The sequence below is a fragment of the Puma concolor genome, chromosome C2, assembly GCF_028749965.1.
Source record: "Puma concolor isolate L17-30 chromosome C2, mPumCon1.1.hap2, whole genome shotgun sequence".
In the NCBI taxonomy this organism is placed as follows: Eukaryota; Metazoa; Chordata; class Mammalia; order Carnivora; family Felidae; genus Puma; species Puma concolor.
Window position 1 is genome coordinate 111,720,089 of NC_141675.1, and position 17,783 is coordinate 111,737,871.

A 17,783-nucleotide genomic window follows, 5' to 3' on the forward strand; every position below is an offset into this window, starting at 1 on the left:
GTGAAAATAGCAAATGGGGCAGGCGTCTGGATTTGTCAGTGCTTTCTGGAATGCCATGGAGCTTCAGGATTTCATTGCCCATGTTTCACCTCCAGCTGCCCACGAGGCTGCCTCTTTCTTTCATATTCAAGTCAGTCCTCAAGGATCCCTGAAGGCCTCCTTACCTTTTCTACCTTTTCTGTCACGGAAGAGACTGGCCTTTCCAACTAACATTGTACTTACTAAATCATCTGTCTCTGGTTTCACTTTGTCTCAGAGATTGTAGATTCATAAAATGTGATAGCTAGAAAGTGTCCCATGACTCATCCAGTTCAATTCCCTTACTTTAAAGAGGACATGGTGATTTCTAAAGCCCTAGAGGCAGGTTAGTCGTAAGGTCAGAATTAGAAATGAGATTTCTTGACTCCCCACTAAGGGCTGCTTAGTCCAAGACTAGGTAAGAGCTCTGACTGTTTACCTGGGTATTCCATAAAATGCTTTTCCTTATTTTAACCCCTCCACTATTTCAGTAGAAGGGACGGTATGGTGGCTATGCTATGCTGTTTAATGACATTTTACTCTATAGATGACATCATAACTCCCCTTTCCCAGTCTCCATGGCTTTGCATCCATGTGTCCTAGGGATTGTTTTTCTTGTCTTCCCTAAAAGACTGCACAACTCAGGATGACTTCTGGCTTACTTTTCCCAGGGCAGAACACAGGTGTTCCAGAATTTGTCACACAGCTCCTTCTTCGTGATGCAAGGGTGAGGTGTAGTTGCATTAAAAAAACAAAGACTTGAGGTGTCTGAACCAAGGTTCCTGCATTCCTTTATTTCTCATTGCAACAACAAGATAAACAAGTGTAATTCCATGTTTAATGAATTACAAATGATAGCAAGCCCAGGAACCTTGAGCGTATCTATAAGGTAAATAACACATTTTTCTTAGCATGGGCATCAGACTTAAAATCATCTGGAAACAGTCACTCCAGGCCCCAAATACCATGACTTATGTGCAAAATGCATTTATCATCCAAAGTACTTACAAATCTAAAAACAAAATATTTGAATTCAAATACTTTAAGCAAATTGGAAATACAAACAATACACCAAGAATCATCCTCAGCCACCTGTTCTCCAAGCAAAAGATCAAAAAACAAAACCATGAACAAAAATATTCCAAAAAAGAAAAGTTCATCCAGAAAGACTAGATGGCCCTCAAAATCACATCTCTTCTTCTGATTCTTGTTCTCGTTCAGTATTTTTCAGGAGTCCAACTTCTGAGGAGCAGAACCTCTTAAGTCGAGATTTAACCAACCTAAAGAGAATGAAAGGCATCTCATGTTATGCTGTCTAATAAAAACCCAGAGTAATGTGTATCTATAATACAGCAAACTGCAAATTATCTGTACAAATGGGAGAGGCAACTCAAAAAAAATCACTTTTATTTGACTTTGGAGCTACATGAAACCTTTTTGTGGACTAAAGCAGTGTATAAGTAAACAGATACAATATAGCTTGTATCATGTATGACATGATTGTTGAGTTCGTTGTCAGAAAATGCCTAATTATTCATAGCTTTGATCATTTCTGAAAGAAACAAGAGAATCTCTGGACTGCAGCAAGCCCAGAAGAAACCAAGCTCAGCTGAGAGCTTTTCCATCAAGTCCACACCTTGCTATGCATTACAAAAAGGAGCCCTCTCCTATAAAGGAAGTGCATGAAGACATCTCCTTCCCCGTGTCAAAACTCATGTCAGGTCTGTCCCAAATTGTGCCTTCAGAGGGGTGCTCTTGTGCAGGCCAGCATGCTCAACTGCATGTGATGGTCCATGTAGTGATCCATGATTAACTAAGAAGATGCAAGAAGTGCCCTCCACCACTGTGATTGTTTTCATAGATTAAGAGATCTGTGGGTCTGGGGGAATCAGCAAAATAATTTTTGATATTGGGAGATATGAAGGTTCTTTGTGGCAGACTCTCCACTTCTCTGATAAAATAAGGACTAAGCAAAGCTTTCCCTGTGCATGATTATTTGTAAAGACATTGTACTATGACCATATCAATAAAACATAGTTCAGTTCCAAAAATACATGGGAACACACACATTTGATACACCAAATCATCAAAATCATTATAATTTTGTGTTAAACTTCACCAACCTATCTGCATCTTTACCCTTATTTTCTTCTGCCTGTCTTCTTCTTCCAGTGAAGGTCTGGCCTGCCCCTATAAACATGTAATGACTTTACTTGTTTTCTGGATCTCACAAAAATATAAGCATCATAAAAGCAAAGACTTCACCTTATTTAGTGCCCTAATGCTAGCCAGAGTCTGGTACATAACAGTGGCTCAACACACATTTGATGAATCAATGACCTTTGGAACAATCTGCTAGGAGTTGATATCACTCACTTATTTGTAGAGGTTAATTCTCTTTCAACTCAGCATTAACTCCTCCAATAATACAACAAGCAAGTAGTAGTAATAAAAACTATTCACTCATCAAGAGCCAAAGAAACCAATCAAAATAATTTGCTTTGATTATTAACTGACTATTGATGTTGCTCCCAATGTCCTAGGCTCTTCAAGGCACTGTTTTCATGAAAGACTAATAGTCTTAAATAAGTTAAAGTCTGGGAAACGTTTGTGTCATTTTTTAAATTCACATAGTTATCTTTACATTGCACAACCTCAATACATGTAAATGAAATGGATTGTTAATTCATTAATTAGATTCATTCTTGATGGCTCTTACAGAAAATAAAACAAAGACATGGCTACTTATTACAAATTAATTGTTAACACAGACCCTAGTGACTCTTCCTGTTTCCCACTCCTTCTTTCTGGGTGGTATTTGCTGTTGTGACAGCCACCAAGCTGACGCATGTTCAGGTTCTATCTGTATCCTATAGCCCTAGGTATTGGCACATGCATAAATGGCCAGTGCAGACAGGTTAAAAGCTGGAAGGGTGAAGAAGAAGTGCAAATAATTGCCAGTTTCCAGAATGATACAAGTCCAGGATACTAAGGTCAGGATGTGTCTGAGTTTTTGCTCCCATATGTACTCTGCAGTTAACAAGAGAAAGAGCAGAGGGTCCCCTGAAAATCCATCACCTGTGACTGAATTACAAACAACTTCACATTCAACTCTGAAAAATAGATTGTCAAAACTGCTTATGATTATAGGACTGAATTAGCCTACATGGGACCTCACTGAAAGTCAGTACTGAATCTTCATGACATTTTGTAAGTTATTCCTTAAGTTTATATCAACATACCTCATAACATGAGCTCTTGGTCTTATATTTCCAAAGCAATATGAGAGCAAAACTGAAAAGCATCTGAAACATGATTTCCAAACAAATAAAGCCCATACTCATGTAACTGAGTAGATCTATTAAAACTGCAAATAAGTGTTTAATGAATACCTACTGCATGTTTGATGGCATGCCAACAGCCATGTAAAATATGAAAAGGGTCTTTTCCTAAAAGTGATACAACCTAGCTAGCAGATAAGACTGGCTAATAGTAAAGATAGATCACAATTGTTAAAATGAGTAGTAGCGACTCAAGTACTATCCAAGCTCATGAAGGGAAATGAGGACTAGAATTATCACAGAAGTTTTCATAGAAGATATGGCGTTTGATTTGGATATGCCAGGTAGAGGGGACTAAGTGGTCACAAAAGATAAAGGTGTCTGGAGGTGGGGAGTGTTGAGAAAATAAACATGGAGTTTCCGGTTTCTAGAAAGTTGTAAGTGGATAAGAGGGGTCTGAAGCCTTTTGAAACAGGAAGAGACAGTAGTCTTCTTTTGGCCATGGAAGAGAGCTGACATGAGCTAGAGAGGCTCCTTGAATGTCGCCTTTATTCTTGGAGGCTGCCCAGCCCCTAAGGGGATGAGGCCCAGATGTCAGCCTAGAACAACAGGAAGAAGCAAAGTTTTACTTAGTGGCAGAGCCAGTCTTAACAGCATGCTTTGGGGGAATGATGTAGGACCAATAGAGATCAGTCAATGAGAAGCTAGAATCTCCCAGTACCCAAAAGCACTTAGACCTCTAGAAGGAGGTAACTACAGATCAAAGTAAGCTGACCAGGAGCCTAGCAGAGACATCTGGGAGTTACACAAGGAAATGGTTCCCTTACTAAGAGACTCAGCACCAAAGCTGCTTCAGCAGTGAAGCTCAAAAAAGCACAAAGAGGAGGGAAGATGGCGGCGTAGGAGGACGCTGGGCTCACCGCGCGTCCTGCTGATCACTTAGATTCCACCTACACCTGCCTAAATAACCCAGAAAACCGCCAGAGGATTAGCAGAACGGAGTCACCAGAGCCAAGCGCAGACGAGAGGCCCAGGGAAGAGGGTAGGAAGGGCGGCCAGGCGGTGCGCGCTCCACGGACCGGCGGGAGGGAGCCGGGGCGGAGGGGCGTCTCGCCGGCCAAGCAGAGCCCCCGAGTCTGGCTTGCAAAAAGAAGAGGGGCCTGACGGACTGTGTTCCGACAGCAAGCGCGACTTAGCGTCTGGGAGGTCATAAGTTAACAGCTCTGCTCAGAAGGCGGGAAGGCTGGAGGACAAAGGGAAGGAGAGCTGCTGAGCCCCCTGACGACAGAGCTCAGTTTGGTGGGGAACAAAGGCGCTCGCCAGCGCCATCTCCCCTGCCCATCCCCCAGCCAAAATCCCAAAGAGAACCAGTTCCTGCCAGGGAACTTGCTCGCTCCGCACAAACACCCAACTCTGCGCTTCTGCGGAGCCAAACCTCCGGCAGCGGATCTGACTCCCTCCTGCTGCCACAGGGCCCCTCCTGAAGTGGATCACCTAAGGAGAAGCAAGCTAAGCCTTCCCCTCCTGCCCCTGTGCACCTTGCCTACCCACCCCAGCTAAGACGCCAGATCCCCAGCATCACAAGCCTGGCAGTGTGCAAGTAGCCCAGACAGGCCACCCCACCCCACAGTGAATCCCGCCCCTAGGAGAGGGGAAGAGAAGGCACACACCAGTCTGACTGTGGACACAACGGTGGGCTGGGGGCAGACATCAGGTCTGACTGCGGCTCCGCCCACCAACTCCAGTTATACACCACAGCACAGGGGAAGTGCCCTGCAGGTCCTCACCACACCAGGGACTATCCAAAATGACCAAGCGGAAGAATTCCCCTCAGAAGAATCTCCAGGAAATAACAACAGCTAATGAGCTGATCAAAAAGGATTTAAATAATATAACAGAAAGTGAATTTAGAATAATAGTCATAAAATTAATCGCTGGGCTTGAAAACAGTATAGCTGACAGCAGAGAATCTCTTGCTACAGAGATCAAGGGACTAAGGAACAGTCACGAGGAGCTGAAAAACGCTTTAAACGAAATGCATAACAAAATGGAAACCACCACGGCTCGGATTGAAGAGGCAGAGGAGAGAATAGGTGAACTAGAAGATACAGTTATGGAAAAAGAGGAAGCTGAGAAAAAGAGAGATAAAAAAATCCAGGAGTATGAGCGGAAAATTAGAGAACTAAGTGATACACTAAAAAGAAATAATATACGCATAATTGGTATCCCAGAGGAGGAAGAGAGAGGGAAAGGTGCTGAAGGGGTACTTGAAGAAATAATAGCTGAGAACTTCCCTGAGTGGGGAAGGAAAAAGGCATCGAAATCCAAGAGGCACAGAGAACTCCCTTCAGACGTAACTTGAATCGATCTTCTGCACGACATATCATAGTGAAACTGGCAAAATACAAGGATAAAGAGAAAATTCTGAAAGCAGCAAGGGGTAAACGTGCCCTCACATATAAAGGGAGACCTATAAGACTCGTGACTGATCTCTCTTTTGAAACTTGGCAGGCCAGAAAGAATTGGCACGAGATTTTCAGTGTGCTAGACAGAAAAAATATGCAGCCGAGAATCCTTTATCCAGCAAGTCTGTCATTTAGAATAGAAGGAGAGATAAAGGTCTCCCAAACAAACAAAAACTGAAGGAATTTGTCACCACTAAACCAGCCCTACAAGAGATCCTGAGGGGGACCCTGTGAGACAAAGTACCAGAGACATCACTACAAGCATAAAACATACAGACATCACAATGACTCTAAACCCATATCTTTCTATAATAACACTGAATGTAAACGGATTAAATGCGCCAACCAAAAGACATAGGGTATCAGAATGGATAAAAAAACAAGACCCATCTATTTGCTGTCTACAAGAGACTCATTTTAGACCTGAGGACACCTTTAGATTGAGAGTGGGGGGATGGAGAACTATTTATCATGCTACTGGAAGCCAAAAGAAAGCTGGAGTAGCCATACTTATATCAGACAAACTAGACTTTAAGTTAAAGGCTGTAACAAGAGATGAAGAAGGGCATTATATAATAGTGACAGGGTCTATCCATCAGGAAGAGCTAACAATTATAAATGTCTATGCGCCGAATACCGGAGCGCCCAAATATATAAAACAATTACTCATAAACATAAGCAACCTTATTGATAAGAATGTGGTAATTGCAGGGGACTTTAACACCCCACTTACAGAAATGGATAGATCATCTAGACACACGGTCAATAAAGAAACAAGCGCCCTGAATGAGACATTGGATCAGATGGACTTGACAGATATATTTAGAACTCTGCATCCCAAAGCAACAGAATATACTTTCTTCTCGAGTGCACATGGAACATTCTCCAAGATAGATCATATACTGGGTCACAAAACAGCCCTTCATAAGTTTACAAGAATTGAAATCATACCATGCATACTTTCAGACCACAATGCTATGAAGCTTGAAATCAACCACAGAAAAAGTCTGGAAAACCTCCAAAAGCATGGAGGTTAAAGAACACCCTACTAACGAATGAGTGGGTCAACCAGGCAATTCGAGAAGAAATTAAAAAATATATGGAAACAAACGAAAATGAAAATACAACAATCCAAACGCTTTGGGACGCAGCGAAGGCAGTCCTGAGAGGAAAATACATTGCAATCCAGGCCTATCTCAAGATACAAGAAAAATCCCAAATACAAAATCTAACAGCACACCTAAAGGAAATAGAAGCAGAACAGCAAAGGCAGCCTAAACCCAGCAGAAGAAGAGAAATAATAAAGATCAGAGCAGAAATAAACAATATAGAATCTAAAAAAACTGTAGAGCAGATCAACGAAACCAAGAGTTGGTTTTTTGAAAAAATAAACAAAATTGACAAACCTCTAGCCAGGCTTCTCAAAAAGAAAAGGGAGATGACCCAAATAGATAAAATCATGAATGAAAATGGAATTATTACAACCAATCCCTCAGAGATACAAACAATTATCAGGGAATACTATGAAAAATTATATGCCAACAAATTGGACAACCTGGAAGAAATGGACAAATTCCTGAACACCCACACTCTTCCAAAACTCAATCAGGAGGAAATAGAAAGCTTGAACAGACCCATCACCAGCGAAGAAATTGAATCGGTTATCAAAAATCTCCCAACAAATAAGAGTCCAGGACCAGATGGCTTCCCAGGGGAGTTCTACCAGACGTTTAAAGCAGAGATAATACCTTTCCTTCTCAAGCTATTCCAAGAAATAGAAAGGGAAGGAAAACTTCCAGACTCATTCTATGAAGCCAGTATTACTTTGATTCCTAAACCAGACAGAGACCCAGTAAAAAAAGAGAACTACAGGCCAATATCCCTGATGAATATGGATGCCAAAATTCTCAATAAGATACTAGCAAATCGAATTCAACGGCATATAAAAAGAATTATTCACCATGATCAAGTGGGATTCATTCCTGGGATGCAGGGCTGGTTCAACATTCGCAAATCAATCAACGTGATACATCACATTAACAAAAAAAAAGAGAAAAACCATATGATCCTGTCAATCGATGCAGAAAAGGCCTTTGACAAAATCCAACACCCTTTCTTAATAAAAACCCTTGAGAAAGTCGGGATAGAAGGAACATACTTAAAGATCATAAAAGCCATTTATGAAAAGCCCACAGCTAACATCATCCTCAACGGGGAAAAACTGAGAGCTTTTTCCCTGAGATCAGGAACACGACAGGGATGCCCACTCTCACCGCTGTTGTTTAACATAGTGCTGGAAGTTCTAGCATCAGCAATCAGACAACAAAAGGAAATCAAAGGCGTCAAAATTGGCAAAGATGAAGTCAAGCTTTCACTTTTTGCAGATGACATGATATTATACATGGAAAATCCGATAGACTCCACCAAAAGTCTGCTAGAACTGATACAGGAATTCAGCAAAGTTGCAGGATACAAAATCAATGTACAGAAATCAGTTGCATTCTTATACACTAACAATGAAGCAACAGAAAGACAAATAAAGAAACTGATCCCATTCACAATTGCACCAAGAAGCATAAAATACCTAGGAATCAATCTAACCAAAGATGTAAAGGATCTGTATGCTGAAAACTATAGAAAGCTTATGAAGGTAATTGAAGAAGATTTAAAGAAATGGAAAGACATTCCCTGCTCATGGATTGGAAGAATAAATATTGTCAAAATGTCAATACTACCCAAAGCTATCTACACATTCAATGCAATCCCAATCAAAATGGCACCAGCATTCTTCTCGAAACTAGAACAAGCAATCCTAAAATTCATATGGAACCACAAAAGGCCCCGAATAGCCAAAGTAATTTTGAAGAAGAAGACCAAAGCAGGAGGCATCACAATCCCAGACTTTAGCCTCTACTACAAAGCCATCATCATCAAGACAGCATGGTATTGGCACAAAAACAGACACAGAGACCAATGGAATAGAATAGAAACCCCAGAACTAGACCCACAAACGTATGGCCAACTCATCTTTGACAAAGCAGGAAAGAACATCCAATGGAAAAAAGACAGTCTCTTTAACAAATGGTGCTGGGAGAACTGGACAGCAACATGCAGAAGGTTGAAACTAGACCACTTTCTCACACCATTCACAAAAATAAACTCAAAATGGATAAAGGACCTGAATGTGAGACAGGAAACCATCAAAACCTTAGAGGAGAAAGCAGGAAAAGACCTCTCTGACCTCAGCCGTAGCAATCTCTTCCTCGACACATCCCCAAAGGCAAGGGAATTAAAAGCAAAAGTGAATTACTGGGACCTTATGAAGATAAAAAGCTTCTGCACAGCCAAGGAAACAACCAACAAAACTAAAAGGCAACCAACGGAATGGGAAAAGATATTTGCAAATGACATATCGGACAAAGGGCTAGTATCCAAAATCTATAAAGAGCTCACCAAACTCCACACCCGAAAAGCAAATAACCCAGTGAAGAAATGGGCAGAAAACATGAATAGACACTTCTCTAAAGAAGACATCCGGATGGCCAACAGGCACATGAAAAGATGTTCAGCGTCGCTCCTTATCAGGGAAATACAAATCAAAACCACACTCAGGTATCACCTCACGCCAGTCAGAGTGGCCAAAATGAACAAAGCAGGAGACTATAGATGCTGGAGATGATGTGGAGAAACGGGAACCCTCTTGCACTGTTGGTGGGAATGCAAATTGGTGCAGCCGCTCTGGAAAGCAGTGTGGAGGTTCCTCAGAAAATTAAAAATAGACCTACCCTATGACCCAGCAATAGCACTGTTAGGAATTTATCCAAGGGACACAGGAGTACTGATGCATAGGGGCACTTGTACCCCAATGTTCATAGCAGCACTCTCAACAATAGCCAAATTATGGAAAGAGCCTAAATGTCCATCAACTGATGAATGGATAAAGAAATTGTGGTTTATATACACAATGGAATACTACGTGGCAATGAGAAAAAATGAAATATGGCCTTTTGTAGCAACGTGGATGGAACTGGAGAGTGTGATGCTAAGTGAAATAAGCCATACAGAGAAAGACAGATACCATATGGTTTCACTCTTATGTGGATCCTGAGAAACTTAACAGGAACCCATGGGGGAGGGGAAGGAAAAAAAAAAAAAAAAAAGAGGTTAGAGTGGGAGAGAGCCAAAGCATAAGAGACTGTTGAGAACTGAGAACAAACTAAGGGTTGATGGGGGGTGGGAGAGAGGAGAGGGTGGGTGATGGGTATTGAGGAGGGCACCTTTTGGGATGAGCACTGGGTGTTGTATGGAAACCAATTTGACAATAAATTTCATATATAAATAAAAAAAACAGACAAAAAAAAGCACAAAGAAGGAGGGGTGACCTGGGAAAGAAGAGTAGAAAGCTAGTTTTTGAAGATGCTGAGACCACACTGGGCCTAGAAGCAGCTACTGCAGTTTATTTATCTAGAGAACCTACTAGATGTATACTGTCCAATATGGTAGTCACTATGCATATACAGATATTTAAATTAATGTGGCACTAGGCACATGTCAAGTGTTCAATAACCACATAATTAAGTAGTTCATGGCTACCAAATGAAAACTGCAGATATAGAACATTTAGATCAGTGCTGACGTCTGCAGAATTAAGTGTAGAGTCTGCATGCTTAATAGTTGGGATCAGCTAGACCCATTGTGATTTGGTATGAGCTACCTTAAAGATAGGAATCATGTTCAACTTTTTCTATTTCTTATTCTTCAAGATGAAGCTTAATTCTCAAATATGAGGAAGCCTCCTCTGGGCTCCAATAGTGCTTTGTTCTACTATTTCCACCAATTGCACTGTATCTAAATTGTCTGTTTCTCCCCATAGGGTCTATACTTTATGCATTTTTTGATACAGAAGGAGGAGGAGGAGGAGGAGAACAAGAAAAATAACACAAAAAGAATAAGAACAACAAGAATAACCTCCACTGCACCCTCATTATGTCCTATGCATACATTTACACACATTTCTTATTTAGGTACTATTATTTTTCCCATTTTGCAAACAACAAAACTGAGACTTAATGTGGTTACATAATTTGCCCAAAGTCATACAGTTGATAGGTAGGAGAGCTAGGAATATGTGTTTTATCAATCTGTCTGTTATATTGCTCTTCGTTCATTGTGAAACATTGAATCGGAGTCTTTCTAAAAACAACTGAATCTTACTTTTAGAAATATTAGAGTAAATGTCAAATTAATCACATACTCATATTTAATGGGAAACATAAATGTTGATCAAAATGTGACACCAAGCTTGTGAATTGCTAACATTAATGTCCACATGGGCAAATCGAGGGCTCACTGCAGGTATGGAGAGGCCCATTTGGAAAAAGAAACAGCATATGCAAAGACACAAAGGCACAGAAAAGTGTTGAAGGGAGACACATAGGTCATAGGTCAGAGAGACAGCTGAGACACTGTTGAGCGAGTCTAACTTTAAACCAGCATTTATTCTTTCAAGGGGGGGATTTCTGGGTTTGCAGATAATTTTCTGCTACATTACCCTGTCTTGTGGAATACTAAAGAATGAAGTCCCCCTTTGAACTTAAGTTCAATACTTTTGAGTCTTGTTGGTCATATACCAAGGAATAGAGCTTCCATGAACAAAAAAGTCACTAACTTACCAAGTAACAAAGGCATAAATCACTCCAACAATGACAATGTGTAATGTGTAATGCCAACAAAAGCATGTGCTGAGAAACATAATGTTGTCATGATCCATTGAATCCCATGCAGGACCTCCACTAGGGGGATAAAGGACAAAACCAATCTGTAATTTAAAACAAAAAGCACATATTGAAAATAATCAATCACATTCCCAATGATAGCACATTTCAAAATGTTTGGTTCCAAGATCAATCTTAACTAAGACAACTCTAATTACCTGAGATGCTACAGATAGGTCATCAGGTTTCACTGCCTATTTAAGTAATACAGATAGTATCTACCAGGTCATAATTCCAAAAAAAAAAAACATTAAGGACATTTGAAGATGAATTTTTAAAATGTGGATAGTAATCATCTCTGTGGATTATGGACTTTCAGAGAATATGCCAGGTTTCTAAGTTGTGCAATTTCACTCAGTTATTTCAGAATTAGAATACAAAAAGTTTTTAAAATAAATGCTCACAGATAACATTATATTCAATGATAAAAGACTGAAAGCTTTTCCCCTAAGATTAGCAACAAGATGAGAGTGTCTGATTCACCACTTCTATTCAACATTGTACTAAAAATTTTTAGCCAAAAATTAGTCACGAAAAATAAAGGGCATCCAGATTCTAAAGGAAGAAGTAAAACTTTCTACATTCACAGATGATATAATCTTATATAGAGAAAATCCTAAAGAATCCGTACACAAAAGAACTATTAAAGCTAATAAATGAATTCATCATACTTGCAGGACACAAAATAAACACACAAATTCAGTTGTACTTCAATACACATGCAATGAACAACCCAAAAATTATGCTAAGAAAACAATGTCGGGTGCCTGGGTGGCTCAGTCGGTTGGGCGTCCGACTTCGGCTCAGATCATGATCTCGTGGTCCGTGAGTTCGAGCCCCGTGTCGGGCTCTGTGCTGACAGCTCAGAGCCTGGAGCCTGTTTCGGATTCTGTGTCTCCCTCTCTCTCTGACCTCCCATTCATGCTCTGTTTCTCTCTGTCTCAAAAATGAATATGGGGCGCCTGGGTGGCGCAGTCGGTTAAGCGTCCGACTTCAGCCAGGTCACGATCTCGCGGTCTGTGAGTTCGAGCCCCGCGTCGGGCTCTGGGCTGATGGCTCAGAGCCTGGAGCCTGTTTCCAATTCTGTGTCTCCCTCTCTCTGTGCCCCTCCCCCGTTCATGCTCTGTCTCTCTCTGTCCCAAAAATAAATAAACGTTGAAAAAAAAATTAAAAAAATTAAAAAAAAATGAATAAACGTTAAAAAAAAAAGAAAAAAAAGAAAACAATGCCACTTATAATAGCATTGAAAAAAATAAAATACTTAGGAATAAATTTAATCAAGGAGGTTCAGGACTTGTACATTGAAAACTATATAAAACATTGTTGAGAGAAATCAAAGCCTAAACAAATGAAATACATCCCATGTTCATGGACTGGATGATTTAAAATTATTAAGATGTCAATAACACCCAAAGCAATCTATAAACTCAATGCAATCCTTATCAAAATCCCAATGGTTTTTGTTGTTGTTGTTGTTTTTACAGATATGGAAAGCTGATCCTAAAAATCATATGGAATTTCCAGGAACCCATAAACAACCTCAAAAAAGAAAAAGTTGTAAGAATTACGAAGTTGTAAGAATTATGCTTTTTGATCTCAAGACTTACTACAAAAACTGCAATAATCAAAATAGGGTGGTACTGACATAATGATAGAAATATAGATCAATGAAATAGAATTGAGAGTTCAGAAATAAATCTATATGTCTGTAGAAAATTCATTTTGATAGGAGTGCCAAGGCCATTCAATGGGTAAATAATCGTCTCTTCAACAAATGGTTCTGGGACAAATGGATATCCACATACAAAAGGATGAATTTGGACCCTTACCTCACACCACATACAAAAATTAATTCAAAATTGGTCAAAGACTAAATATAAGAAGTAAAACCATAAAACTATTAGAAGAAAACATAGGAGGAATCTTCATGACCTGGGATTGCTGATGACTTCTTAGATATTACAGTAAAAATACAATCAACCTGGGGTGCCTGGGTGGCTCAGTCGGTTGGGCATCTGACTTCAGCTCAGGTCATGATCTCACAGTTTGTGAACCCCACGTCGGGCTCTGTGCTGACAGCTCAGAGCCTGGAGCCTGCTTCAGATTCTGTGTCTTCCTGTCTCTCTGCCCCTCCCCCACTCACACTCTGTCTCTCTCCTTCAAAAATAAATAAACGTTAAAAAATTTTTTTAAATAAAAGTACAATCAACCAAAGAAAAAATACATAAATTGAGCTTCACCAAAATTAAACTTTTGTATTTCAATTGACACTTTCAAGAAAATGAAAAGACAGGGGCCCCTGGGTGGTTCAGTCAGTTAAGTGTCTAACTCTTGATTTTGGCTCAGGTCATGATCTAAGGTTCATGGGTTTCAGTCCCACATCAGGCTTGATGCTGATAGTGTGGAGCCTGCTTGGGATTATTTCTCTTCCTCTGTCTCTGTTCCTCCTCTGCTCATTCTCTCTGTCTCTCTCTCAAAATGGATAAATTAACTTAAAAAAAAAAAAGAAAGAAAATGAGAAGACAGCCCATAGCATAGGATAAAATACTGCTGAATCATATACCTAAAAGAAGTCAATATCTAGAATGTATAAAGACCTAAAACTCAACAACTAAAAGACAAAAAAATATATTTTTTAAATGGGCAAAGGAGTTTAAGAGACATTTCTCCAAAAATAGGTATACAAATGGTCAATAAACTCATGAAAAAAATGATGAACATTGTTATTAGAGAAATACAAATCAAAACCACAATGAGATACCCCTTCACACCCACTAGGATGGTAATAACACTAATAATGACAAGTGTTAGTAAAAATATGGAGAAATTGGATTCCTTATAAATTTCTGATAGGAATATAAAAGGTGTAGTCATTGTGGAAAACAATTTGACAGTTTCTCGAAAAGCCAAGTGTAGAATTAATTATCACATGCCATTCCTAAGTATATACCCAAAAGAACTAAAAAGAAGTATTCAAACAAAAACTTGTAAACAAATTGTTCATAATAGTCAACAGTTGAAAACAACCCAAATGCCCATCAACTGATGATGAATTAAACAAAATATGGTACATCTATACAATGGAATATTATTAAGCTATGAAAAGTTATGATTCACTAATACATGATACAACATAGATTAATCTTGAAAACATTATTTTAAGGGAAAGAAGCCAGATACAAAAAGTCACATATTGTATGATTCTGTTTACATGAAATATCCAGAATAGGTAAATCCATAGAAAGAAAAAGCAAATTAGTGATTATCAGGGGCTAGGAGGAGAATGAAAGAGAATGGCTGCTGAATGATTCCAAGGTTTCCTTCTGGAGTGATGAAAATGTTTTAGAACTACATAAAGGTGAGAGTTGCACAATATTGTGAATGTACTTAAATGGCACTGAATTATACACTTTAAAATGGTTAATTCTATGTTATGTAAAGTTTATCCCAATAAAAAATAATATGATAGAGAAGATAGGTAGATGATGATGATGATAGATAGATAGATAGATAGATAGATAGATAGATAGACTTGGACAGATGATGTACAGATGGGGGATAGAGGGATGGACATCTGTCAGATGCTAAAAAATTACAATAACAAGATACTTACATGGATAACTGGACAAATATCCACCGTATATTGGCTAACTAAATGTCAGTTATGCTGCTTGGGAGTTTTCCTTACAATGGCCCTGCAATGATGTGTTATTATCCCATTTTGATGTACTATTATCTTCATCACCCAGATGAGAAAATTGGGTGGTTTTGTAATTTGCCCAGATTTACACATCTAATAAATGAAATCTTACAGGAACAAAAAAGCATTTAATCCATAACATTGAGTGAAATTTTAATTCCATTTCTGTATGAAATTTCAAATAGCCTGAGTAAATCAGGAAAAAACAAGATTTGGGCCTTAATCACTTGTTTCCATTTCCCATTTTAAAGAATTCCCTTTAGTTGGAAAGAGAGTTACCACTCTCTTTCCACTTGGTAGATGTACCATTATGTGTGGGGCAGCTTAACTTCACTCATGCATGTAAACTTCATGATTATCTTCAGTCCTCATAATAACCCCAAGAAGAAGATATCATTATTCCCCTGCTTTTCATGCCCTCCTTTTGCAGCCACTAATGGAAGGTGATAGAGAAATTCTGTGTCAAGGAAGGGTCTTTTAGAGGACAGTTGAGTGTAATGAACTATGGACAAGTTCCACAATTCCTATTTGTCCCACCAATGTCCTTCCAGTGCCATGATCCATCTATCTCTGCTTGGGGAGTGATTTGCTATAGCTCCCAGAGGTAAGGGTTAGCAGCTGTTGTGGGTTAAACTGTGTCCTCTAAAAGGACATGTTGATGTCCCAATACTGGGTGTCTGTGAATGTGACCTTATTTGGAAATAGGGTTTTTTCAGATGTCATCAAGGTAAGATGAGGTCATACTGGATTAGAATTGGCCCTAAATCCAATGACTGGTGTCCTTATAATGGAAGGCCATGTGAAGACACAGGTACACAGAGACACACAGGTGTGACTATGGAGGCAGAGGTTGCAGTTATGCTGCCATAAGCTGAGGAATGTCAAGGATTGCTGACAACTCTCTAGGATAGTGGCATAGGACAGATTCTCCCTTTGGGTCCCCAAAAGGAAACCAATATGCTGACACCTTGATTTTTGGACTTCTGGCCTCCAGAACAGTGAAAGAATAACTTTCCATTGCCTTAAGTCATCCAGTCTTTGGGACTTTGTTTTTGCAGCCCTAAGAAACTAATACAGGAGCTGGAGTGCCTGGGTGGCTCAGTTGGTTGAGCGTCCAACTCTTGGTCTTGGCTCAGGTCATGATCTCACAGTTCGTGAATTCAAGCCCCATGTCGAGTCTGCACTGACAGCACAGAGCCTGCTTGAGATTCTGTCTCCTTCTCTCTCTGCTCCTCCCCTGCTTGCTCTCTATCTCTCTCAAAATAAAAATAAACTTAAAAAAAAAAAAAGAGAAAGAAACTAATACAGGAGCTAAGACCAAAATAAGCAAAGGAGAATCACTTATCCTAAACCTGAAGCCTGGACACATTAGTGGTTTTTCATCCATCTTTCAAATCCCAACTCAACTTTACCTTCTGGTAAGGCATAGAATATACAGTATACATTCATGAGATAAATATGGTGGAACCAGACTTCAAGTCCAGGTCTGCCTGACCTAGAGTCTCACGGACTTCTCCTTCCATGCCATACTCACAATTGCTTTTTAGAGCACTCAAAATAAAACATCTCTTTAAGTCACCTTCATTGGTCATCACCAATCCTACCAGTCAAATGCTTAAAGAGAGACTTTGAGCGCCTCTCACTGCCAATCTCATTGAGACCCTTATAGCCTGAAACTGAAAGCTACCATGAAGCCTATGAGTACAGTTAACTGATGTGATTATTGTGAAAGCCATAGAAACATTCCCAAGTCATTTCAGGCTAAAAGCAAGTGAATTAGGAAAGCTGAAATACAAAGGCCAAAAGATGCCACAACTCATTAAATTTTCCTTTAAATATAGAATCAGCCATTACTCTTTCATTTAATATTCTAATTTGCTTCCTAATGTAAAATTTCAACAATAACAAAAAAATAGGTCTTAAAAAGAATTTTTTCTTGCTGTATCTTCTATGCCACTTCTGACCATCTGTTTTTGAGTAGTTTAAGCTTCATTAATATCACATTTAAAATGTAAATAATTATCTTCTCTAATATACAACAAGCCAGAGGCCCATTTCCTATAGGTTGGAGTTCGAATTTCCTATTGTTTTATATCTTATTCTCTAATCACTTCTTTCAACACTATTAGCCTTAAGCAAGTGTTTGATCCACTATATCAGACTTCAGACCACTACTGCTTTAGTTGGGTCTTTTTGATATCTTTGAATGAACTTTTGTCTTTCTTAAAGGCAAAACAAAGCTGAGTTTTACGTTGGGCTCAGTAATCTGGGAATTCTTGAGAGGAGTCCTTGGGGCAATTAGTGGAGCTGGGTGATGAAATAGAAGTAACTGTTCAAAGTAATAGGAAGCAAACACAGCAGAAATGTCTTCCTCATTCCTGATGGTCTCTGTGCCTCAGCTCTGACAATGATGTGAGGGAACTTGGAAATGACATAGTGCAAAAGTGAGCCTTAGAAATACTCTCCCACAAAGAGTCTCAGAGAAATCATGATTCATGGAATGAATGGACTTTGAAGGGTATCTGTTTCTTTTTTAAATTGCATG

General features: G+C 39.4%; 1 protein-coding gene across 5 annotated transcripts in view; it reads right to left on the reverse strand.

Annotated features, from left to right (window-relative positions):
• Nucleotides 1-777: 777 nt before the first annotated feature.
• TMEM45A (transmembrane protein 45A) overlaps nt 778-17,783 on the reverse strand; it is an 87,051-nt gene continuing 70,045 nt past the window's right edge. For 4 of the 5 annotated variants that reach the window (XM_086675619.1, XM_086675618.1, XM_086675620.1 and 1 more), the window contains exons 5-6: nt 11,437-11,582; nt 1,411-3,898 (exon numbers count right to left, since the gene is read on the reverse strand). In XM_086675619.1, the coding sequence (XP_086531745.1) occupies nt 3,727-3,898; nt 11,437-11,582 (318 nt within the window). In that variant the 3' untranslated portion in view covers nt 1,411-3,726. Of the gene's footprint in view, nt 1,299-1,410; nt 3,899-11,436; nt 11,583-17,783 lie in introns of those variants that run through there. The other variant, XM_025913343.2, reaches the window with a different exon arrangement.